Raw genomic sequence first — 27951 nt, 5'->3', positions numbered from 1 at the left:
AGAGGAGTTATTTTGAATAGCCCGCTATTTCGGTAGATGTTACTTTTGAAGCTGTCATTTTTTGACATTTGACAAGTAGAAACTACGCCATTAATAAAAATGGAACGATACACGCTTCAACAACGCATTGAAATTATTAAAATTCACTTGAGTGAATCAAATGCAAATCATCTTGAGTGATGAGGCCCATTTCCACCTCGGTGGCTTCGTCAACAAGCAAAATTTTCGCATCTGGGGCTCGGAAAACCCAAGAGTTATTGTTGACAAGCCTCTCTATCCTCAACGTGTGACTGTTTGGTGCGGTTTATGGTCCGGCGGAGTCATTGGACCTTACTTTTTCTAAAATGAGGCTGGAGCAACAGTTACGGTGAATGGATTGCGCTATCGAGAGATGATTAATGATTTTTTATGGCCAGAATTGGATGGTATTGATCTGGACAACGTTTACTTTCAACAAAACGGCGCTACGTGCCACACAACCAACGAAACCATTGATCTTTTACGATTGAATCAAAATAACACCTCTTATTGGAAAACTCTGTATTTGGACGATTTATATAGCACCGTTTTTGTGCAAAATCACCCCAAGGGCGCTGTACAAATATATAATATACTTCTACAATGATCTACTAACTATATATGGAGATAATATAGAGTACCATACTTACCTGGTAGGTCACTTGAGATTAACACTTAATTAACATTTACTATTTGTTAATTTAGATACAGGATTTAGGACATAATTGGAAAATTGGATGTAATTGGACTTTCTCTCAGGAATCGAACCTATATTTAATTTAAGGATATGACAGCATAATGTGAAAATATGTGACTGGACCATAGTGCTTTATGAAAGTTACATTTTATATTTGAAAGTGTTCCCATTTATAGCAATTTTAACGATTGCAGCGTCCTCCATTTTTTCAGTTTTTTTTTTTATCACACGAATTTCCTATTATACGCCCTACTTCGGAGAATTACGAACATTCGTTGTGATCGTTCATAGACCCATTCACAACGTGTGAAACATGAGTTTGATCTACCTGCCTACGTTGAAAGTAAAACAAATTATTGGTCTCGGACGAATGAAGGAATGAACGTAAGACACGGACCCCCCGGAAATATGAGCCGGCAATAATTCCGTGAGATGATGTTTGCTATTGTAATAATAATAATAATGAGATGCCCTCATTTCTGTCGTGATCTTCCCGAACTCAGTGGCGAGCCGCAGGGCTGGGCAAGGGTATGGCCTCTCAAGGGCCCGAAACCAAAATCACCTCAAAAAAGACCAAGACACTAAATCTAAGTTGACCTAGTATTGTAGTAATGTCCCATTGTCCTGATCTGCGTAGTCGAGTCGGTTCACGGAGCAGGGACAGGACACTGTTGTATTGTCTTATATATTGGCCTTGTGTGATCCTGGCATTAAGTTTAAATGGCAACAAAAAAATACCATGTTTTTTTCCCCTTTAGGTGATTTCGTCACATTTTCTTATATGGTGTTAAGAAATGAGTGATACGTACTTTCCGAAAGTAGGTGATTCTACATCACATATTATTTATTCTAAGATATTTAAAAAATATATATTTTTGTATTAAATAATAACTTCGGGAGGTAATTCTACATGATAGTACAAGTAAATAATAAATAGGAAAATTTTCAAAATGTCGACGTTTCAAGGTAGTTTTCAGGTACACACGTTTAATTGTTTGTGTTGAAATAATAATATTATTTTTTACTTCTACCACGCAGAATCACTTCCCAAAGTTTATGCATTTTACCCCCGGACTTTTTTTGACAAGAATTAGAAAAGGAATAATAAATTCTTGTGTCTCCCAAGGGAACCACTATTCTTAATTTGGTCGGTACATACTATTTTATTTGCTTCTACATTGCCGTGGCTCAGTCTGTCTGTGAAGATAGAGGAACAATAGCGCGTGTTACTTTTACGTCCAACAGATGGCGCTGTTAAAAAAACATGTTTTTACCTGTCGTAGGTGATATTTATATAATATAGGTTGTGTCCATAGACATATGAATATTAGTAGACCTGTCCTAAGTGATTAAAAGCGTATTATCCCCACTCCCCATACCGGTTCCATTGGAGCCGGCTGTGCTCGCGTATGGCCTCAAGTGAAATTTGAAAACGTGACGTCATCATTCTTGTGCGAACTATGGTCGAGGCATCATCGGTTCATTTTACGAAATAACACTGCAAAATGTTGACTTGTGATATGAAAACTTGTAAAAATAGATGTGAAAAAGAGAATAAACCCAATTGTCGTATTACATTCCATAAGTAAGCATTATTTTACTTTATTTTAAGCTTATTCACACCGTATTATATGGATCAGTTTTAGAAACATATACTATCACATCACAATGTAGCGATTCTCAGGTGTGCTCATCGTTGTTTACTGGGGTAAGTAAATTATGAAACATTTGTAAAAGTGTCTTAACTAAATACTCTGAAACTAACTACGACTCTGAAAATAGAAGCTGCCTTACTTTGCCGAATTTGGACTTCGCAAATTAGTTCATAACGTGGCGAGTAATTTGCGCTCCCATGTAAAAATGTCTATTCATTCAAAAGCAGATTTTACTTTTAAGAAGTAAATGGTGATATTATAATGCGAGATGCCTATTTACTGTCAGATTGATTTATTGACGAATCACAGTCAGCTTCACTCCCTTCGTTCTTCAACAGTTGATTTTACCCCTCGCCATTATCTTCTCGTCTATTTATTCCTATGTCTGTGGTTGTGTCAAAATTTCAAAGCAATCGGTGAAGAACTTTAGGAGATTTAAGAATTTGAACAAAAGAACATTTTTATTTGAATAGATAGATTAGCTGACGTGTATCGGGTGTTGCTCGGTCGTGGTTGCGAAGATTTGGATTAAAGTTTTGAGGTTGTGAATTCTAAGATAAACATCGACTTTTCACTACTTTCTATACATATAAATAAATAAATTCTTAATTCCAGGATGTGGGGAGGTGAGTGCAATCCCACACATCCCATAGAGGGTAAAAGTACAGATAATATTTTCATAATAGGAAAATAAAGAAAATAGATTAAAATTTAAAATTAAAATTAAAAATGAGATTAAAGCAGAGAAGCACGGGAATCCATCGGATCTAAGATTGTGGGAGCAAGTATCTTTCTCCAATGGTCTTCAATGCTCGATCCAATGTCAGACGGGATTCTATGGTAAGAATATTTCTGGAATGGTTTATCCTTCCCCTCAGTCCTGCAATCCTGGTTCTTAATAGAGCTGTAAATCCTGGAACTCGAGGAGGCACTGCAGTGCCTGGGAAGTCCGATCATCAATCGGTAAGCGTTGTTATATTGCACCCGAAGCCTTTCCATTGTTCTGTTTTTGAGTTTGCAAGGTTTATTTATATTATATATAAACCTTCCGGAAGAAATTCTCTAAATGTAAGTGAGTACCCTATAGTTTAGAAGAAGTAAGCGCACAAACAGATACGCGGATAGCGACTTTATTTTATACCATTGAGAGATCAATGCCGCGCTCTTCTCCCTTTCTACATATATTTGTCAGATTCGGCCCTGTGTAGTAAATTGTGAGATAATATATTTGTTTATTTTGACGTTTCGTGACACGTTGTTAGCGCCATCCCGCTGCATTAGTACTTTCTTACAGCGGCAAGAGATAACAGATTTATCGTGGTATCGAGCCGCAGTCAACAAACCAAATAATATCACAATCATAACACGTCAAAACCCTTAGAAAAACAAGGTGTCATCTGAAACAGCATTATCGCACGACAATGGTCTCTGCAGACGGCTACTGTAGAGTTCATTATAGCTACACATTGCCATGTCAGATGGAACAAGGTGAATACATTTTGCTTTTATTTTCATTAAAATATCTTCTATTCAATGAATGGATCCGCTGCGATGAAAAGTAAATACGACATTGACCTATTTATTTAATAATTTATTATTTACGAGAGCGAAAATAATCTGTATATACATATAAACATATCGTGTCACAGTGTTTGTGGTCGCACTCCTCCGAAACGGCTCGATCGATTTTTATGAAATTTTTTTGTGTATAATTGTTAGGTATGAGAATAGGTTTTAATCACAGACATAGGAATTAATAGACGAGAAGATAATGGCGAGGGGTAAAATCAACTGTTGAAGAACGAAGGGAGTGAAGCTGACTGTGATTCGTCAATAAATCAATCTGACAGTAAATAGGCATCTCGCATTATAATATCACCATTTACTTCTTAAAAGTAAAATCTGCTTTTGAATGAATAGACATTTTTACATGGGAGCGCAAATTACTCGCCACGTTATGAACAAATTTGCGAAGTCCAAATTCGGCAAAAAATTCGGTTCTATTTTCAGAGTCGAATATTTCGTTTAAGTATTTAGTTAAGACACTTTTATAAATGTTCATAATTTACTTCCCAGCAACCTACCAGCTTTGTGTTTCGCGTCCAGACGTTTCTCGATGTGATAGTAACAACTGATTCATATTATACGATGTGAATATGCTTAAAATAAAGTAAAATAATGCTTATATATGGAATGTAATACGACAATTGGGTTTATTCTCTTTTTCACATCTATTTTTACAAGTTTTCATAGTACAAGTCAACATTTTGCCGTGTTATTTCGTAAAATGAACCGATGATGCCTCGACCATAGTTCGCACAAGAATGATGACGTCACGTTTTCAAATTTCACTTGAGGCCATACGCGAGCACAGCCGGCTCCAATGGAACCGGTATGGGGAGTGGGGATAATACGCTTTTAATCACTTAGGGCAGGTCTACTAATATTCATAAGTCTATGGTTTTAATGTATATTTCGTACCGTTTGGTGATTAGGGTGTCCCTATCCAGAAATAATTTTCAGCTTTTTTTGACCAATAATATTTTTTGTTTTTTATTATTTGGTATCAATAAATATCTATAACCTTAAATTTTCACCCTCTTACCCCCACCCTACCATTTTTTAATCGTGATTTTAATATTTATGTATGAAAAAAATTTAACCGTCGTTCATATTTCAAACAGGACGAAATTATTTACGTTGTTGAATAACAGATGGCGCTGCGTTTGCCTCATCGAACATTCATCCACACATGCGCAAGTCATTCACGAGAATCGTCGCGACATTTTGACATTTCATTTGGCATTTGTTATGTATCACAACGCAGTGCGTGCATAATTTTGTACGATTTATTTTAATTTATCTATTTGTGTGCGTGTATTACAGTTAACAATGCCAGCAAGATGCAAGGTGGGCCATTTTGGGCCGTCGAACGAATAAAGTAACAAACATGCAAAATAGTAGAGCAGAAAGAACATACATACAAAGAACAACAAGATACAGAAAATGTGCGTGTGAGCATGTCGCAATTGAGTAAATCTCAATCTCAAGAAGAACGAGTCAATCAATTTTTTTTTGCTTAAATTTGGGCGCACCATGTTTTTCACATGGACAATTATAATTGGCATGTTCTCGCGTGGTGAAACCATCGAGCTTATTTGTGTTAGCTAAAGACGGACTGACAAAAACTATTGTACACTCAATTGCTCTTCAAAATTAATATTGATTTTCTTTATTTCATTTTCCTACTTTAGTATATTGATTTTTTTCACTTTTCATTTAACTTTTAAAGATCGAATAATGAATATGTCCGTTACTTTAATGAAACACATTGAAAACGAATGGTTGGCGTATTTTTTGTTTTTCTCGGCGGTCATCGTCTTCAGTGCTCCATTCATCTTTCTGCCATAGATCCCATCCCCAGACACTTACAATACATTCGTTATTTTTTTTATTTTACAACCGAAATATTCACTATAAATAATTTATGGCAGAACAATGTTTGCCGGGTCAGCTAGTACGTATGATAAAAATGATTACAGTCATATTTCTGAAGTTGAATCAGCCCACGCACGTGATTTGTAGACAGACTGTGTTGAAAATATAAATAACTTATTTTTATTTAAACTAATGGAAACCTATCAACTGAACAAAACAAAAACAACAGCAAAAACACTATGTAAAATATTAATAATTATTGCAGAAAAAACCACTATTTAATAACGATATTTATATATTGAAGGCAATATTAATGATTTCTAAACGAAAATCTGAAACAGAAAAATCAGAAAAGGAAACGGTCACATTTGGGACACGAACCCAGGACCCTTGTCTTTCCGGGACAGTGCTCTACCGACTGAGCTAATGGGACCCTATTCCCCTCGGTCACTTTTAACTGTATCATACTTCGAATAAGAACCACTAACATTGTCTTCATTTTTTCACCGCACATTTTTATTGGCAACTATCTTTTTATGTATGATCGCAAGATTCAACCCGAACTAAATGCAATCTAGACAGCGTCTTTTTAGATAAACCTATCTTATTTTTTTATTTTTAATGTGCGACATCTGTTGACTTTTCTGCAAGTCTAGAATGAATATTTTATTTTTCGGAATAACTTTATTGAGTAAAACCTCAAATTGTAATATTTAAATATTGAAGGCAATATTAATGATTTCTAAATGAAAATCTGAAACAGAAAAATCAGAAAAGATGTGCCAGATGTGTCCCAGATGTGACCGTTTCCTTTTCTGATTTTTCTGTTTCAGATTTTCGTTTAGAAATCATTAATATTGCCTTCAATATTTAAATATTACAATTTGAGGTTTTACTCAATAAAGTTATTCCGAAAAATAAAAAACATATTTATATTTATAATTACTTTATATTATCCATACTACTAAATTTTAATAATATGTAAATGAGGATATCATTATATAATAAAACACTTAATGTCTGGTTCACTTGATCACGTGATAGCGCCCTTGGGCGTGCCAGACTTCTTTACCATTCGCAGTCCGAATTACTCCCAAACATCTGTAGCCAGTGAGACTATGGCATCTCCAATTAAGGTATGCTGTGAGACTTAGGGTGGTGTGGGGGAAGGAAATGGGAAGAGGAAGATGGGTAAAGCACCTTACTATTCATATCTGGTCAACAAACACGGCTAAAGCCATTTCGTGCAATGAATTGAATCAGTTGTGAAACAACACAAATGAACCCGCGAACTCCCGTTCATTCGCTCCACATGTCCAAACCATCTGAGCGTCCCCTTCTTAATATTATTCATTTTATTTTCATAAATGAAATTCACCCTTTTTGGTTTTAAAATTTCATGTTGCATCAAGAGCCAGAATAACGGAGGAGTATGTTATGAGAAGATGTGTAAATGTGAATGAAGCGAAAAGTATGTGCCTATTTTATTTTATGACCTGCGGTGTTAAGACAGAGTTGTATAGTAGCTTATCTTTTCTGCCTACCACTACGGGGAAACGACGTGATGGATAGCTAGCATATTTTTAATGTTCCGTCAGGTGTTTTATTGATGTATATAAATTGTAGAATTCGCGGCCAATGACACCAACCAACCTCTCGACAGATGTATGTTTAATAGTCCAATCATTTCACAGATTTTGACAGATGGTATCTTATTGACACTGGCAACTTTTCGATTCTGAAAGATGGTCTTCCAGCAGGGCGATACTGAAGGTATCTATGCAAAGTATTTTGCAATCCAGGCCATCGTTATCATTTGCGATATATTTCATTCATAACTTCTGTTCTTTTCGTGTCAATATTGATAAAATAAAATATCTCAATAATTCGCCAACATTGTTGAACTATCTAAATTGTCACGTAGGCACCATTTTTCTCAATATGCGCTTATATATTATTATTTAATATTCATCGGTCTTTTGATCAAAAACATCAGTAAATTAATCGGATTATTCAAAAGACATAAATATTTCGTCGTTTGTCAGAACCCGGATGATATTTAAACGAGCTATAATTTTTTTGGCGACGCGTTTGCATCTAATGGCCAACAATTTGCCTGATAATTTATATGTCTTGGCATTCTGCATATATTATTCCACAGGCTTCCAACCTTTTCGCAGTTGAACGTCTGGACTATCCTTTTAAAACCTTGGTTCCATCAATTCACACATTAAAAAAAATACATTTCCTCACTTGTATGCGAAGGAGAATTTATTATTAAATCTTTTTTCTTACTTGTCTTTTTGCTATTATTTATAATATTTTATTAATGACTTATGTTTTTTTTTATAATTGAGCTAGAATTCCCTCACCAAACACAAGAGCAAATTATTAACAATTATTGTAAAAAATATGAATATTAAATAATAAAATAAAATAATAAAAAAACTCACCTTTTTTAAAATTCACGCGCTTTCACTCCTCGGATTATACTTTCTGTGATTAGAAGTGGGAACTTTAGATCACACATTTTTTGGTTGTCCCTCTAAACAAATTTTACTTTTTTCTATCAAGACATAAATTGCCTCCTCTTCATTCAACATTCCATGTCTTCTAAATCTAAATTCGTCTCCAGTTTTCCAAATGTTAGTATTTTTAAAAATGCCTACAAATAATCTATAAACATACAATAAATTCGTCTTCCCTCTCTATGATTATTAGAATCACTGCAATGAATTGCGAATGTCAAAACATGAATAAAGGCTATTTTTTTTATTCTTATGTTAACATTATTAACTCTATCTTCGGTCTCCTACCACAATTTTTTTTAAACATCCGACAATAATAATAACATTGGGTCGGGGCCACAAAGCTTTTTTCTTTTCCATCGGCAACCCATAACAACAACAAAAAAATGTGGCCCTGCCCCAATGTTTTTTTTATTATTTTTATCCGATCTTTTGAAAACAATTTGCCGCAGGAGATGCGCCTTCATACACAAATGGTCAGCACGCCAAACAAATTAGAGAAACTTCTATTTATTCTGGTTAAGAGGAAGCTACAAGCCAAAAATGTGTATTTCCTGGTACACCTTATATTGTAGGTAATAGGAATTAAAATCGCTTCACAAATGGAGTCTAGAAACGTTCGATTTCAAGCTGAAAAATGGTTTTTATTTATTTTGTAAATAATTTTCTAAGAAAGAAAAAAAGTTAATCAAGTGAAACTGTCACATACAATCTTAACTTATCTATAATAATGTATGTTTTTTAAGTTATTTCATTTACGCGTTCAAACAATTCTATTGAAAAAAAAAATTTTAGTAGTTTACATTTATATTTTTTATTAAGTAATTTATATTTTATTTGTATTCTACTCAAGCGAAACGATAGGAAAACCTTCAATTTATCTAAAGCATATTTTTTGGTATTCATAATGTACACCAATTCGTTACAAAGATTAATCAAAATAGTGATTTAGCATTAAGCTTCGCCTTAAGACGGTTTATTTGAAAGTTTCTAATTGATAAATATAATTGTTGCACGACCAGAAAAAACAGTGTTATTTTAATTATTTTTATTAACTACTGACTCAAACTAGGTTGTCGGAAATTTATTTCTCGCTAGGCTATTATGATCTTTGGGGGTGCTGTGTGAGGGGTTGTATTTTAGACATATTTATTGCGATGTTTGGATTTTTGTTAATCTAGGTTTCAAATGCAGAGCACACCAAAATTGAGTCAGTAATGTTTCATAAGTTAACGTGCCGATCAATCATGCCAATAATTTAAAAATCAAGACCCCGTACAAAAACATTTAATGTATGTACAGGGTTTTCCAATAAGAGGTGTTATTTTGATATTCAATCGTAAAAGATCAATGGTTTCGTTGCTTGTGTGGCACGTAGCGCCGTCTTGTTGAAAGTAAACGTTGTCCAGATCAATACCATCCAATTCCGGCCATAAAAAATCATTAATCATCTCTCGATAGCGCAATCCATTCATCGTAACTGTTGCTCCAGCCTCATTTTAGAAAAAGTAAGGTCCAATGACTCCGCCGGACCATAAACCGCACCAAACAGTCACACGTTGAGGATCGAGAGGCTTTTTAACAATAACTCTTGGGTTTTCCGAGCCCCAGATGCGACAATTTTGCATGTTGACGAAGCCACCGAGGTGGAAATGGGCCTCATTACTCAAGATGATTTGCATTTGATTCACTCAAGTGAATTTTAATAATTTCAATGCGTTGTTGAAGCGTGTATCGTTCCATTTTTATTAATGGCGTAGTTTCTACTTGTCAAATGTCAAAAAATGACAGCTTCAAAAGTAATATCTACCGAAATATCGGGCTATTCAAAATAACACCTCTTATTGGAAAACCCTATAAATGGGTAATATATTTTTTATTTACTGTTTAGATTTAGAAACTGGGCACCCCTAGAAAATATTTACAGACCCTCATGTTAGAAACACTTTTATTTTCTGTGAATTTTACTTGATTTCGAATTATTGAAAGGATTGGATATTTATGAAACTGGGCACCCCTAGAAATTATTTCGAGACCCACATGTTAACAACCTTTGTATTTTCGGTGAATTTTACTTGATTTAGAATTATTAAAAGGATTGGATATTTATGTATAATAAATGTATGCGTTCTGGCGCCACCAACTAGATTATTTTATAAAAATGAGCCTCAGCCAGGCGACATGCGTCACTTCGGAAAAAGGAAGAAAATAAAATGCAGCACTGGGATATTATGCACTAGAGAAGCACTCTCACAAAACATTAGAATTGCATTATTTTAACTATGGGATAAATAGAAATATATTATAAATGAATAAATTATGCATTTTTCTAATTCAACAGAGATTAATCAGTTAAACGTTTTTAAAGGTCGCGTAATTAGAGTTGACCCAAACAACACTTTGGATTGTGTGTGATAGTGCATATCTATACACTTTTGATAGATTTGTCTTAACTGAGAAATAGCCAAGCATAATAAATAAGCAAAGCATCTTGAGGTGATTTTCTCACGAAAACGGCGCTATACAAATAATTCAATCTTGATTATTATTATCTGTGCATTACCTGGTGACCGGATAAATCATCAAAATGATAATTCATCACATCTTTAAAAAGTCATGGAATGTGATGAAACCAAAACTTTATTAACTGGGTTAAGTAGGTTAGGTTTAATTTTTTTTTATCGTTTTTAATGACTTTATATCACTTTTTAAAGGTGTGTTGAATAGTCACTGTGTTAAATTATCATGGAACCGCATTACCTCTATACTAGAATGTTCGCTACGGAGTTACTTTTTTAAGTGCAGGGTTGTCATTCATTCCATACCAAAACGTCATGACGCGTCGGTTGAAGAAAATTGTGAATAAGCGTCGACGTTAATGGAAATGTCACCTTGCCGGATGTGACCAACATTCGGCACCGGTGACAGAAGTAACTGTGACAGCGCCAGGAACAGTGACAGTGACCACGTGACAAGGAGCATTTGGGGTCATCGCAGGCTTATTTTGAGACGCAGATGGGAATGCTTTTGGTTATAAGCGAGTGGACTGATCAAGTGGCGCGTCGACAAATCCCCGGCTCCAGGGCCAAAGCGTATCGATAAATTTTACAACGACAATGCCGCTACATTGCCATCGTTCCCGAGCACGATTGCAGATCGCCAACGAACAGACAGCACTAGTTGAAACGATGACAAGTTAACCCATTAATCATAACGCCGTTTTCTTTGCATTCATACATCACTATCAAACATAGTCTTCTTTTATTCTAACTGTTGACATGGGCCGACTCAAGTATTTGTTTCAGTTGATCGTTCCATGTCTTTCTCTGGCGTCCGACATCTCGAATGCCACCAAACGCCTGCCAAACATTTTCCACTTGATAATCTGTCGTTTTTACGATTTGTTCTCATAATCAATAGCTTGTACGTGGAACGATTAAATGGATCTGTTTGAGAGTTCACTCCTTCATTTCCTCAAAAAAGATCATCCATAGAAAATATATCCCACAGGGAATGTATGAGAACTTGAAAACAATCGTTTTCATCTAATTTGTATTTTAGAGAAATTTGACACTTTTCATATTTACTTTCGAAGAATGCATTAGTTATATTTACCCAGCTTTAAAAATATTTATAATACCTACGAGTATGTATTGAGAGGAAGTCAATATGATTTTATATAACAAATATACCTTCACATAAAACGGTACCTGTAAGTTCTTACTCCGTTTTTTGTGTATTTGAGTACGAAATGGAGTGAGATTATGCACCCATGTGATAACGTGGATTTATTCTCAACTCTTTACTGTACGAGATCCTGAAAAGTTCTTACACTGGAATTTTCAACTTATTGCTTCGATAAAGTCAATGAGATAATTTATTTTTTATGAAAATTATTTTTTAAATTACTTTGATTTTATTATTGTTTTTTTTTTTTAAATATTTCTCGGTTTATTCAAATTAAAATATAAGAAACTAAAAGTAAAGAATTCAATATTTTTTTGAGAAATAATTCTCAACTTAAATTTCGACGAAGTAAACGAAAACTCAGGGAAACTAACAGCTTCTTACATTTTATATATTAATTCATTTATTTTTCAATTCAGAATTTCGTTAAAATCAACGATAATCTAACGAAACATTTAATTACATAATTCTAAAGTCATAATTTTGTAAACAAGGAGTGATTGAAGGCGACCATAGATGGATAGTAGGCACAATGAGAATGGGCTACGAATCATTGTTTTTATGAAACCCCGCGCAAAACGCATAACATTGGTAGCCTGCACGTGCCATATCTCCCTTTGTTTCTATTATCTATTTCGTCGACCCTCTCGGAGCCCGGACCCGTTGCTGCTGCCCACTTTGCTAAGCATTCGCTGCGCCACTGCACCCATCAGCAATGTTTTTCCTCCAAAGAATTTCTTTCCAAACCACGCAGGGATTTCGTTTCATTACGCTCGAGCAAAAACCAAACTTCAGACATATAAAATTACCGGATAAACGTTCGGCATTCGTTCTGTTCGAACCGGAGGTGTTTTTCCTCTCCGGTTCGTCGAGACTTCGCAATCGGATACCGCCCTTTAATCTTGGCCGTTGTTTAATTGTTTATTGGCATCTTTGAAATTTATCTTCATTCAATTTGGTCCTCCAATAATTGCACGCTGCGGAACCTTCGCAGTTGGTTTACCTTACTTTATTACTTAAGTATTTCGCAAGTATTTCGCGTACCTCTTTCAGTTTGTATTTAATTCCTTGTTCACATGATTCGCTTTTTGTTGATCAATATTATTTATTGAACAAAAAATGGAACTATAACTTGATTATAAACGATAACGCGTTTCGGTTCACATTGATAAAACCGATTTGGTATGTCAATACTCAAGGCGATGCAGTTGTAATTCTAGATAATTTCTGATATTTTGTGACAAAAGTTATTTTTTAGAAAGGCAGTGAATTTAATGTAAAATTTTGTTTCCATAACAACAAGTGGCAATTCAACACATCTTTGAAAAGTGATGCAGTCATTAATTGGTGAAAACCTATAAACTTAACGGTTCCATAGTGTGATAGTCAAAAGAAAATATATGTTCACCTAGTGTGATAGTCAAAAGAAAAAAATATGTTCACCTAGTGTGATAGTCAAAAGAAAATATATGTGCACCTAGTGTGATAGTCAAAAGAAAATGTACTGCATCATCGTGTAAATATTTATTAAATAAATAAATAAAAAATTAAAAAAATTATAACTCATCAAAATGTCAACTCAACACACCTATAAAAAGTGCTATAAAGTTATGAAAAGTGATGAACTAGGTATCACTTTTCATAACTTTATAGCACTTTTTATAGGTGTGTTGTATCCGGTCACCAAACCTAACGTTGCTTATTTAACCTAGTTTTTTTCATGACTTTATATAACTTTTCAAGAGTCTGTTGATTACCACTGTCCTCTGTTTCACGGTTGCCTAAATTTCGTCCATCAAATGCTTTAATAAGTGTGAGATTTTACACTTTTTTGTAGACCCGATACTTTATTTTTTTCTAGGCTTATTGGTAATTTTTTTTAATAAAAATACGCTCGATTGTAGCAAAGGTCAATTTGTGTACAACTTGCAGTATTTAATTAAAGCACCTTTACTATTTCGGGCGATAAACTTATGATTTTGAATTACCTTAATATGTTTTAATACTTGTATAAAATAGTGGATAGATTATCTGCTTCATTAACTATGTACCTGCTTCTTGTTAGAAATGTTTACACAGATATAATATTATACCTATTATTAATATGCCACATTATTTTTATCTGCAGGTAGTAATGGGCTGATGAAGATGCTCCCGCCCCCGCCCTCCCCGCTGCTCCTGCTGCTCGTCCTAGCCCTGCTGCCGCCCTTGGCACGATCAGGTAACCTAATAACACTAATAATCTACAAATATTGTTGTGGAGTGTGACGTTAGCGTAATGTCAGTTAAACAATTCTATACTAAAACAATACTCCAACAAAACACAAGAAATAATAATAAACAGGCGTATTATAAACAATTATATCCAATAAGCAACTATGAATTCAAAATTTGTACAAACAAGCTTATTATACTATATTATAAACTCAACAACAAAATCCCACTCTCATTAGGTTTCAAGACCTACCTATTAGGTGTGCAATTATTATATAATACTAACCATAATTGGTCAATGCATGGGGAATTGGGGCACACCATCCATTGCATACATTTTTATTTTTTTTAAAGACTAGTGACAAATTATGGAAATTTATTAAACCTAACCATACCTATTTATAAATTTATTAATTAATTATTATTTTATTACCAACTCTAAGAATCCTAGTTCTTAGTTCTCCACAAAAGCGACAATTTTTAGTTAGTAAAAAATACATACCATACATAAAATAACCTTACCTAACATAAAAATACATACCATACATAAAATAACCTTACCTAACATAAAAATACATACCATACATAAAATAACCTTACCTAACATAAAAATACATACCATACATAAAATAACCTTACCTAACATAAAAATACATAAAATAACCTTACCTAACATAAAAATACATACCATACATAAAATAACCTTACCTAACATAAAAATACATACCATACATAAAATAACCTTACCTAACATAAAAATATGTTTATTTATTTGATTGTAAGAATTTTTGCTGTGCCTGTCTCGAATAGGAAATACCTGGTTGAGAAAGACTTCCTTGTCCTCTTCAAAAATCACCACTACATTATTATATTTAAAACTCACATAAAAAGCTGGTACAAAACACAGGGAGATCAGAAATATAAAATATACTGACATAGACTGAAACGGAAACCACAGAACTACACCAGAAAACATTACATAATAATATATTTATAATGCATTGTGATTCATACAATAAAGTTTTAATATTTAAATGTAATGTAGTGAGGATATTTACTATCTCTACTTGTAACAAAAATAATAAACTGTATTGATTGACGATTGAACCTTCCTACCCAGGGACTGGAATCTACAACTCTACAAATCTCACCGCCGATCGGGTAGGACCGACATTTATTTCGTATATTAATTGCTTTAATGTCATCCGAGTTCAGAGAAATGCTTATATGTCCGCTTTTTTCTACGTGATTTCCACCAAAACTTGATAGAGTGCATTGTCATCGACAATGAGACTCTCTGCCGAGTTTCAGCTCGATCGGATGTCGGGAAGTAGGTTAATTTCCACTTTAAAATTTGCATTCATTCGTTACCGAAAGAAAAATTGAGATAGATGTATTTAAAAACAGAAGAAAATTCAACATTTATTAGATTATACCGACGCTGAACCGGTGCTTAATAAACCGATAAGTGATACGGTATCAGTTGTGCATACGATGCAGTACAAAGTTGCATTTTAGCACTTGGTCCGGCAAGTCTTTAAACTAATAAGTACTAAACGTTTTTATCCACCCTTGTGAAGCTGTTGCGTTTCTAAAATTAACACAGACACCGATTGATGTTTTTCGTAGAACTCAACGATAACAAATCGATATTACATTATATTATTTATATCCGGTTGAAAAATGTAAATATTTAGGGTTACTCGTAGATAGGCGTCATTCAGGTAAATAATTATTGATAACTGTGATAATATTTAAACCGGTGAGATAGAGTCAATAAGTCAGGCACTAAAAATAGAGTAACAAGATTTAAAAAATACCGAAGAGGACACAGTGGTAAATAAAAATACTAATTTCGGTTTTGGGTCTGTCTGCGATTGTATCTCTGGTTCAATGAACTCGGATTTGTTTCGAATTTAAGCCCGTCGTCCTACGGGTCGGTTAGCAATCGACATAAACCGAAAGCTGCAAGATTCTGATTTTTTTTCTGTTAAATGTATATAATATATGTAATATTTGAATATATAATATTTAATATGGCAGACTCGGATTGAATTATCCTCCCAGTCGTGCTGCACTAAAAAATGCTATCGGCAGCAAAGAAACGTATTTTTTTAACCGTAAAATCTCGAAATATTACACATTTAATATTTCTAATAGGTGAAGTTGATTTCATAGTGTTGTTTTCAATACGGTAAATTATTATAGCTTTTCACGAGAAAATGATTCCCTGTACTCTGATGGTGGAAACTGCAGGGCTGTCTGAAACGTTGGTTAAAGGAGGAGGCTGCATTTTAACAATAACTCCACACAGGGTATGCTGAGGAAAATACAAGGACAGCATTCCCATCTGGCCGCCTGTGCTCTAAAGATTGCAATAGGAAAATCTATCAAACGGATCGCCCATTTCTGCACAGCATAAATTTCAATTATTTTTGTGCTCCAGACCAAAGGTGACTTCCAAATTCAACAGTGGGGCGAACTTGAGATTTTTACAGAGTCAGCAGTACGGCATAATACCCCAAAAATCAATCACGATAATTCTTAAATTTGGGTAGGTAGTACTAATTACATATTTTCATATATTTTTGGGACACGTAGAGCGAACAGGGTTTGGTTTACATACTGACACCATACCTCACAACTGAGTGATATGAGGTATGTTCCAAATTTTTATGCTTCTTGATTTTGAGACAGTAATTAAAAAAATATATCTCCACTTAATTAAATTTTAATATATTTTTATTGTCAAACTGTACCTTTACAGTCTTATCTCCGAAGTGTCGCAAGATTTATCGAACACCTCGTCAAAACGCATTTCTATTTTTATAGTGCGATTATGCAGGCCGAAGAATAGATTTATTTATTTGGATGCATAAACATAATTCGTTCTTCAGTGAGTAGCTTCATTCATTTTGATGCATAAACATAATTCGTTATTCAGTGAGTAGCTTCATTCATTTTGATGCATACACATAATTCGTTTTCAGTGAATAGCTTCATTCATTTTGATGCATAAACATAATTCGTTCTTCAGTGAGTAGCTTCATTCATTTTGATGCCTAAACATAATTCGTTATTCAGTGAGTAGCTTCATTCATTTTGATGCATACACATAATTCGTTTTCAGTGAATAGCTTCATTCATTTTGATGCATAAACATAATTCGTTCTTCAGTGAATAGATTAATTCATTTTGATGCATAAACATAATTCGTTATTCAGTGAGTAGCTTCATTCATTTTGATGCATATACATAATTCGTTTTCAGTGAATAGATTCATTCATTTGGATGCATAAACATAATTCGTTCTTCAGTGAATAGATTCATTCAATTGGATGCATATACATAATTCGTTTTCAGTGAATAGATTCATTCATTTGGATGCATAAACATAATTCGTTCTTCAGTGAATAGATTCATTCATTTGGATGCAGAAACATAATTCGTTCTTCAGTGAATAGATTCATTCATTTTGATGCATAAACATAATTCGTTCTTCAGTGACTAGATTCATCTATCTATATAGAGAAGGTGAGTGATTTTAGATGTTTAGTCTTTCAGTACATCACTAAATGGCAGCACCAAAATTGTTCAAAGTTAAAAGGACAACTTTAAAAAAGCACTTTGTAGGCCTGGTGCACATTTTTCACATTATGCGCGTACGGTGTTCAGAAATTAGCAGTACTTTCCGAAAGGAACTTATTTTTAATTTTTTTTTATTTGGTACTTTCCTACATAATATTTTTTCTATTTTTATTAATTTCTTATATTTTTTTGCTGACTCTGAATGTTAATTATCTAATTTGTTTTTTTTTCCTTTTTATATTTGATTTATTTATGCATTTTTGTTTACAAATGACTAATTATAACTTATGTTTACATACTATTTATTATTTTTTATATTAATAATAACGGATCGAACCCACAACGCACGTGTGCCGCTCCCGGCTTGCAAATAAGTAATCACAGGGAAACAAATAAAGTGCATGAAATCAATCGTGACTATAATAGGCAACTATTGACAATTAATTATTCTATTCGTCACTAGTCATTAGTAACTAGTCCTAAGCCTCACCTTCTCGTTCGAGTCTGAGTCATACCAGTAATAAAATGCTAATTTACGATGAGGTATATTCGCACGGTTTAGAATTCAGGATACGGAATGGGCTGCCCTGTGTCCAATGACTCCAATGCCCATGGCTTACGGCACGAAATTCCTCATGCCCATTAATTTATTATGCCGACCAGTTCCTAAATCTTAGATGTAATCTAACATCAATACATTCATCGACTTTTTTATAAGTGGTCAAATCTCCGGCGCTATTTTCGACTGCATTCTTCTAGTTAGTTTTATGGACTCGTTTGCAGGTGCGAATGTTCGTAAAAAAAATCTAAAGAACTTCGTGTGAATTCGCACCGTTTTATGATATCATCATTTGTTCGGTAGAAGTGAGATCCCTTAGGCGTGTGTGCGACAAAACAATGTGGACTACATTATAAATGTGTAGATCCGGAAATAATGTAAGGTCGATGGTGTAAGCGAATTGAGTAAGTTTAAGAAAGGGACGCTTAGATGGATTGGACTTGTAGAGCGGATGAATGGACAAAGAGCGCCGTACATTAGCGCAGACACGTGAAAAATCATGGGATATAATAATAATTGAAGGTTTTGTGAAGCTTTAAGTATTTATGAAAAAAAAACTTGTCGAATAACGCTGCATGCTATTTAATAATAATTTAATACGAAAAAATAAATAGCACTCGGTTTTAACTTAATTTAGTAATTAATCTAGTAGTCAAGAAATAACTATTTATGTCGTGGGAGATGGTAAAGATGCAATAAAGCAAATTTTTTTCTCATTTTAAGGTTAGGAAATACACATAAATTATAAAAATAACCCAAACTATCACCTTAAAACCTATTTTGTGCATGTTTACTTAAACCACCGACTTTTATATTTGTCTCCATTAGATATTAATTACACCGTTAGTAAACTTGAAAGTTAGTAATCTGTCAAAAATTTAAACAAAAGAAATACACATTTCAAATAGACACATAATATACATAGAAAAATCAATTAAATATTAATACCTACTTTATCGCTTATCTGAATTGTTCCCACGGTCAGTTTCAATTTTGAAGATGACACTTAAATTCAAAGCGAATCCAAGTTTTAGTGTTCATTGAATCGGAGTTACAGACAGAATCACAACCCAAATCAGTATTTATAATAAATAAATTACTATTGGCAAATTTTCTGATGACGCATGGATTCGGTATCTACTTAATTGCTGCATGTCTTTAATAATTAATAAAATTTTAAATAAGAGGTTCGATGTCCTGTTAAATACATCTTTTTTTCTTTTTTTTCAGACCTAGGCGCACATTACACCAAGAGTCCTGAGTCCATAACCGCCCCTTTGGACGACGAGGTTGTGTTTCCGTGCCAGACCAACATCGAGGCTGAGCGCGTGGCGTGGCGGCACCGCGTGCTCGGTGGCGCGTGGACCGACGTGCCCGCGCCCGCCGCGCTCACGCTGCCCGGGCACGCGGCGCCTGTCGCGCCCGCCGTGCGCGTCTCCAGCAAGCCCACGCTGTCCAGGCTGACGGTGCACCTTCACAATGAGAGCCTGGCTGGGGAGTATAGGGTAACAAACTCTTCTTGAAACTCTCAAACGTTCTTGTATTTTATTTTATTAGATTTTTTAATTACACTATACTAGTCCCAGAGAGAGCTCGTACGCGACATCATCTTTCTAGTATCTTCTGTCTTTTTCGTTTCCACGCAAGATTAGGGTTGCCAGATGGTCCAGATAAAAAAACCGAACATTTTTTATCAAAGGGTCCACCCTTTGATTTTTTTTTGGTACAATTTGTCGAAAATCAAAGGTCGTTTGGTACTCATAAACCCCTCTGATTTTGGCAGAAACACTTTTTAACATATTCGCCACTAGATGCTAATGCTTTAAATTAAGGCTGCCCAACCCCAGGCCCGCCCACATTGTGGCCCGCGGGCCACGAAACGAATTATAAGTGGCCCGCGTGAACCATTTTCAAAAAACCCGCCAATCCGCCAATTTGAAAAAGTGTCGCGGGCCCGCGGTAAAACAAACAATGCAGCTTGCGCGCGGTCACCAGTGTTGCCAACGAAGGCGATTTATCGCTATTTAGGCTACTCAGAACGAGAATCAGCGATGAAAAAATTTAACCTGTTGAACTTACTTTTTAAACAAAAATGCACCGGTTTTTGATATAATATTTTTTGCGTCCGAAATGGAATTTTGTAGCCACCCCCCCCCCCCCATGGAATTCGAAAAATTGTTGTGGGGAATCACATATGATGTTTTTGGGTGCGCGGAATTTTTTCTCAGCTAGAAATTCTCTAACAACCCCCCCTCCCCCCCCCATGGAAATTGGAACCGTCAGGTATTCAGTGGCCCGCCAGTGATTCAAAATCGTCAATTTCGCCCAACTGTTAAAAAGGTTGGGCAGCCTTGCTTTAAATAATCGTTTATTGCCTGAAATTGTATCTTTAAATTCAGTGCAACTGACATTTAAACTGAAGAAAACATATAATTCGTTTTTTACGGTATTCATACCTAGTAGATTTCTTTCGTCAGTCAAGTCTTGCTACCACCCGCCAAAATCGCTCACGGCTTTTACTCTGTAAATTATCTCGTGAGTGAGGTATATATGTCGCGTATTTTCAAAAAACCGGACATTCTATTGTCCGGTTTCCCAAAATTTTCTAGACCGGACAGCCATTCAAAAAACCGTACTGTCCGGTCCAAAACCGGACATCTGGCAACCCTACACAAGACGCGTGAGAAGGAAGAGGACGATCGGCGACGACGTGCGAACGAGCTCTCTCTGGGACTGCTATCGCGCAGACCTGTGAAAAATCACGGGAAATTATAATTGTAGAATTTGTGAAGCTGAAAGTATTTATAAAATGTTTGATAATGAGGCCGTGTCTGAGGTAGGAAATTTCCATTTTCTATAAACAGTAGAAAATTTTCCGCGAGGCAAGCCACGAATTATGAACGACCGGCATTTCGCGCCGTTTGCAGTTGCTTCATTCCTTTCCCATAATTCTATAAAAATAATTATCAGGCAGAATACTCGTTTCCGACTTGACTTTTATTTTTAAAATTGTTAATGGAATTGTAGACAGCCCTGATTTATTGAGCCTAATCAACTTCAACATACCAACTAGATCTACTCCATCGAAAATTCTTTTAATTACAACAACAATATCAGGAGTCATTTAGATACCTAGATTAGACGCAGTTGGTAATAATTTTGCATAAATTGTAGATGTGTTCAACTGCACGGAATATAGTTACAAGAAGGCTATAGTAACATACCTCAATAATATTAATTACTAAGCTATGCATAATACTACTCGTCTTCATTGAATTTCTATATAACTAATAGCAAACTTTTATTTCTTGATTACTTTTGCACTAAACTATTATTATATCAAATGTTTGTAAAAGCCGATATGGGCGTAGAATATATATAAATAATTCGTGGCTCCTTAAAAATCGCTTGGCGAAAAAAATTAATCCAATGGAAGGTAAGGAATAGGGGGAACCGCCAAACGATGAATTTCCGAGGATGTTTGAGCACTTCAGAATCAATAGACTCTTGTGACCCACGGAAATTTGGCAGCTGGCTTCAAAGCATCAGGAAATTCTCCTTTCGATCCTGTAAGAATTCTTCAGAAAATCCCTGAAAAAATTCAGAAAAACAACTTTGAATCTAGTGGCATAGACTGAAAGAATTGAACAGAAGCCTTCACATCTCTACTTAAGATGCTAGATCGACTGAGACTAATAAATACGAAAACTTGTCAAACATTTTATCAAAAGAAATAAACATTTCAATTATAGAATAGAATTATTATAATAACTGAGGATCGTGATTCCCACTCCAATTTATATGGTTAAAAAGGTTCCTCCGTTCCTTCTCCTTCTGGACATTTCGAATCGCTTTGAGAAATTTGGTCACTCATGCATCGGTGATGATAGAATGTAATAATCATCCAAAACACTAATTTCAGTTGTATGTCTGTAACTCTGGTTCATTTAACTCTACAACTCGGATTTGCTTTGAATTTTAGTGTCTTTTTCAAAATTGGAACTGAATGTTATAATTAAATTAAAATTATATATATTTTTGTTTATTAATGTTAACTGGTTTTACTTACCCTTCTAATGACATCGCAATTCCTAATTCTAATAAACTCCCCCCCTCCCTCTACCCCCCTCACCACTCCAAAGTTGATCTGTATTAAAATTTTTAACTTTAGTATACAGTTACATTTCTGAAGAAGTCAACATTGTCCACGAAACATGTTGATTGTATATCAAAGTGAATTAAACAAAGTTATTTGTGCGTTAATTAAATAAATAATGCCATGGCAAAACCGTTTACAACTTTTCTTTGAAAACTTATAATTATTACTGTTCATCTTATTCCAGTGCATATCCTGGTATGGCGCATCTGCCCTGGCCTCGGTGCCAGCGCGGCTGACAGTGGCAAAGATGGGCTCCGTTCCGAAGCTGCCAGACCGAAGACTCCAGGTGGCCCCCGGAGCCTCCGTGCTCGTGAGGTGTCCCCCGCCACCCTCGGAGCCCCTGGCCTCTGTGGTCTACTACAGGTGACTTCAATAAATAAAGCTTTATTTTGATATTCTTCACTTCAAAAGATGTTTTATAATTCCTTGAGAATTATTGGTTCCTCTACCGCTAACCAATCACTTCCTAATACCACCTATCGTAAAGCAACGTTAGTTCCTCTTCAGTCAGTCCCTCACGACAATGACGAGGTAATGGTACCTTTCTCCTAACAGCCTTGATGCTACAGCTTCTTATATTCACTGTCCTCCGTGTGAAGTCTTATTTGAAGTCTTATTAAGTCGAATTCCTTGAAATGTGCTTGGAGACGTTGACAGTGCTCAATTTGTGCAAAATGCAACAAATGATATTTGAACCCGTGTGCATTATGTGCAAGTAAACAGCCCATAAGTAAATTACTTTTGATCCATTTTAATATAGACTGGGAGCCCGGTGATCCTGGTACAACAAACCATACATCATCAGGTACACAGATGAAACTACTTTATAGTGAGAACGTTTAGTAAGTCTTTAGATAAATTATTCTAAAATATAATAAATGTATCTTTCAGGTATGAAGACGGTGCACCGGTTCTAATCCCGGGTGGTTCGGAAGGCATTCAGGAGGCCGGGGACGCCATCCTCGTGAAGGCGCATGGGCAGACAAGCTACACGTGCGGGGCGGCCAACAACCTGCTTGGTCAGACCGTGTTCTACAGTCACAAGATCATCGTGGACGCCAGAGATGGACCAGGACAGGCACCACCCACGTAAGGATAAATCTGTTAACACTTTTTTTTTTTGAGACGCCCCAAAAACCAACCCCGAGCATATTTTATTTTTTTTTTTTTTAAAAAGAAAGACAAACATTCCCGGGTTACGAATAATCTGACAATATTTGAAAATCTCCTACTACCAACACAGTAAACTGAAAATGTTGCTTGTGTTGTGATGGAGGACTCAGCCAGACGAGGAATTGAACACACTACGCCTGGGTGGGACCCAAACGCGATGTCAACTCGGCCACCGACCGGTCAAACAATTTATGAAATATCAAAATATATAAATATATATATAAATTATCTCCAATTAGTGAAAGCGGTGGATTATAGTGCAAGCAATAACAATGTTTTTATTGTGAAATTTGTTTATTTATCCCTTCAGGCCTCTGGCATATTGGCCATATGGAGAATTTGTATGTATTTCTGCTTCTCAATAAAATCCAAATAAATGGAATATTTCTGAACGTATCCGAAAACTAAAAACTGTTTTTAAAAGATGATAAAATATACCTACAAATTTTATACAGACAAACATAATTTTAGATATATTAAAATTTTGAAAACAAACATAAAAATGACTCACATTACGTTTTTTCATCACTGAACTAAAATTTCTGTATTTTTTTAGACAAATATTATAAACATTACCACTACCCCACTTTTTGGTTGTTTCATAAAAAAAGAATTAATAAAAAATTCACAGTCAAGAATTAATAAAAGTTTCATAAAAAGCGGCTTGTAAAAGCCCTGAAAAAGGGCGTTAATAAATAAATAAAAAAATAATTTTTTCTCAAAACCTTTGGTTTCATAGAACATTTGAATTAATCAGTAGTTAATTTCTATATTTGAATATAAAGCTTGGTGTTTTCTTTTTCTAACATCATTTCGTTTATATTTCTAACTAACGGAAATACAATGATTTCTATAAGACCATGTGAGCTGTTCTAAAAAGCGAACAAATTGATTCTACGGGCAATAGCTGTTTCTTCCCAAAACCGAACAAATTAACCTGAGAAGTTAATGTTAAAGTGTCATGTTTACGTTTTCGAGAACTCCATTTTGTAAACTTATCCAAACAAAATATTGTTCAGAATGAGACAAACAGAAATACATGAATAGTTGCTAGAATACACAGAGGACTAAGCGAAATTTCCTAAAAGTACTAAAACAACAATTAAATTAACCTGGTGGTGAAGTAATTGAGTTTGTAAGGGTAAGATAACCCAACCCGTCAGTGGACAAAGATTGGCACTCGAGTCCAGGCACGCCGTGGACTATTGTATTTGACACACGAATACTAGCGATTTATTGAGCTTGATTTGTGTTTTCAACTATGTACTAAAAATAACGGCAGATTATAACACGTAGTTGTCAGATAATCGAGTATCAGATTACTGATTGTTTTTTCAGTGAAACTGCATGGATTGCATATGAAGGGCACACAACTAGAATGTGTCCATTGACATATATAAAATTTATTATTTATTAGTTTAAAGCTTAAAAATTAAATCATCAAGTATCCCTTTAAGTAAAAGCAGGAAACTGGTAAATCTACATCACATTCGGAGTCGATTTTTTGGTAAATTTTTTTTTTGATTTGAGTTTTCGTTTTCGAGTAAATTAAGTCTGAAGTTGGAATATTTTTGGTCAAATTTAATTAATATTTTTTTAATATTAGTGAAGATTCGTATGGTAATACCAGGTTCAAGTGCCATCTAGCATCCAAATGAGAAGCTTTTGTATATACCTACCGTGCGTCACTTTAAATTTTGTCCCCAAACTATCTCCTTTCTTTCTGTTTGCTATATAAAGGAAGCAAGACACGATAGTCCTGTACAAATGAGGACTAACATATCTGGCATATGCTGAGTATCATATAAAATTTATTTTAAAGGGATTTTCAGACATGACCGCGGTGAGATAGAGATATCTACGACATAAGATTATTAATGTGTTAGAGGGAGATGTCACAAAATGTCAGTTGAAAGTTTTTTGTGTATTAAACGATAGCCATCTAGAACTTGAATCTTAGTTTGCGAAATTATGTTTACCATTGTTAACGTAATTTAAAATGTCAAATTCTGTTGATATCGTATCGTAAGAAATCCCAAACAATTAATTGAATCATGAAAAACGTATTCAAATAAAGTGACAATTAGTTTATGTTACAAGAGAGAAAAATAAAAATGTTAAAAACGATATTTTATAATGAAAAGTTATAATGTTTTTGAGTGGATTTGCGGGTATAATAAAATAAATGTATGCGTACTTTTGCTTTCATTGTTTACTTTATAACTAACTGATAAACAATGGAGTGAGATAGTGATTTAAAAAAACATTTGATAGGAAAAGATCTTTTAAAAGAAAATAAACATTAATTAGTTATATTAATGATAGAACGTCCAAACCCTTGTCCTGCCGGAAGGAGCTTCCGGAAGGACAATTCGACGAGTGTGCGTCCTGCCAGCAGTACGCAATTTTTTGCGGTTTTTGTATGAATATAAGAGGCTGTCCTTCTAGCAGTACTCGACTTTTATGCATGTTAAAAATAGGCAGAGGTGACAAACTTTCTGTATTTTATTTAATAAAATTAGATATGGGCGCTTATTAACATAACAGGGTAGAAAATAAACAAGAAAATGAAAAAAAAAACGAAAGTGAAAATTGTATTTATTTTGAGAAAATTAAAAAAAGGTATAATAAAATAAGACATGGGCGCTTATTAATATAACAGGGTAGAAAATAAACAAGAAAATGAAGAAAAAAAAACGTAAGTGAAAATTGTATTTACTTTGAGAAAATTAAAAAAAGGATTATGCTGGAATTCCATTCGCGATATGGTAGGTGAAGCAGTTTCTTCCTGTCTGTGGAGAGCATAAAACACATCGCGGACCACATGTCTTGCAAAAAAAGCTCGCCTTCTGCTGTTTTTTGTTGACTCTGGAGCAAACTATACATTTGCGTTGAACTCTCTTTCTGTCATCTGATTTTGACAGGGCCTCAAGAATGTGTTCTCCGCTGTGAGCGATGTTCTCGTGTGGTGGCGGCTCATTCTCTTGTAGGTTATCATCGTCATTAATAGTTAGAGCTAATACCAGGTTGGTAGTAAACCACCTGTGAGACACCTGATCATGTTCGGAGCGAAAGAAATTATTAAAAACCAAATACGCATTCGTTTCTATAATGCCCAGAACTGAGGCATATATTCTATGTTCCCATTTTTGTGTGCCCCAAGCTTTCTCCAATGCCAATCCATCCTGCCTAATGTGATTGTGAATATCGATAGCCGCAGCCCCGTCAAAATATTGCTGGACTAATTTAGGCCGATCGACTTCTCGGTAAAATAAATTTCCTTCATCGTCCCACCTTCTTTTGCGTGATGGCAGGCCAGGCAGTGTCGTTTCGCAAGTGGCTACAAATGTATGAATCTTTTTGTCTCTCCAGGCACAGGCAGTGAGCTGCACAGAGTCTTTTTCTGCTGTACTCACAACAGATGCCCCCTTATGCGTAGGACACTGAGCTGCCATCTCAGACACAGGATAGAAACTATGTGCTGTCTTTACCAGTCCAATAAAATACAATCCAACTTTGAATAACTCCACAGCTGTTTTGACTGAAGCAAACCAAGAGTCACCAACTATAACTCTGCCAGAACCATACCATGGCTCTGTCAATCTCAAAGTAGTTGCAGTTCCTGCGCCAAATTCTCTTTGCCATTTCTTCGTACTCATTGCTTCTTTGCCCTCATTAATTTCCATTCTGATCATAATGTTTGTGTCACTATCACACGCTGTTTTTACTTCACAACCGACTCCTTTTGGTTTTCTTTTAATCTTCATAACTGCTGGCATTCCGTTTTTGAAGTACGCACCCCTTCCATACCAGGCGAACATGGATTCATCTACAGTTATTTTTGACCCAGGATGGATGGTATCTTTTAGTTTATCATTCACCATCGTTACTAATGTTCTAGTGTTACGCCATTTATCAGAAAAATCAAGGTCTGAGGATTGTGTGAAGCGCAATGCCATGAGAATGATCTCAAATCTTTGGCGGCTCATACCAAATCTTTGTCCAAAATTTGCAGGGGGATATATTCCATCAGAGGTGGTATTCCAATAGGATCGTCGATCTGGAAGTTCTTGAAGAGTCATAGCATATAATATGCCAAAAACAGTTAATAATTCCTTCTCGTTCAACAGTTTTTGTCTTGCTGGAAACGAATAGTTGGTGCAATGGACTATGTAACTAAGCTTCTCTCTCGGAAATATCATGAAAAATGCATCCTTGATACTTCGTGCGGGCCC

The 27951-nt window shown here is 35.0% G+C and overlaps 1 protein-coding gene across 3 annotated transcripts in view; it reads left to right on the top strand.

Moving 5' to 3' along the window:
- Nucleotides 1-27951, top strand: part of LOC149415498 (interference hedgehog-like) — a 103770-nt gene that overhangs the window by 56500 nt on the left and 19319 nt on the right. For all 3 annotated transcript variants that reach the window (XM_089642679.1, XM_089642678.1, XM_089642680.1), the window contains 4 exons: nt 14152-14244; nt 19615-19889; nt 22728-22906; nt 23435-23632. In XM_089642679.1, the coding sequence (XP_089498805.1) occupies nt 14166-14244; nt 19615-19889; nt 22728-22906; nt 23435-23632 (731 nt within the window). In that variant the 5' untranslated portion in view covers nt 14152-14165. The remainder of the gene's footprint in view (nt 1-14151; nt 14245-19614; nt 19890-22727; nt 22907-23434; nt 23633-27951) is intronic.

Source organism: Hesperophylax consimilis, chromosome 18 (genome assembly GCF_061612785.1).
Source record: "Hesperophylax consimilis isolate HC1 chromosome 18, BYU_Hcon_1.0, whole genome shotgun sequence".
Taxonomy (NCBI): Eukaryota; Metazoa; Arthropoda; class Insecta; order Trichoptera; family Limnephilidae; genus Hesperophylax; species Hesperophylax consimilis.
The sequence above is the reverse complement of the archived record's forward strand: the minus strand, read 5'-3'. Positions and strand labels throughout refer to the sequence as shown.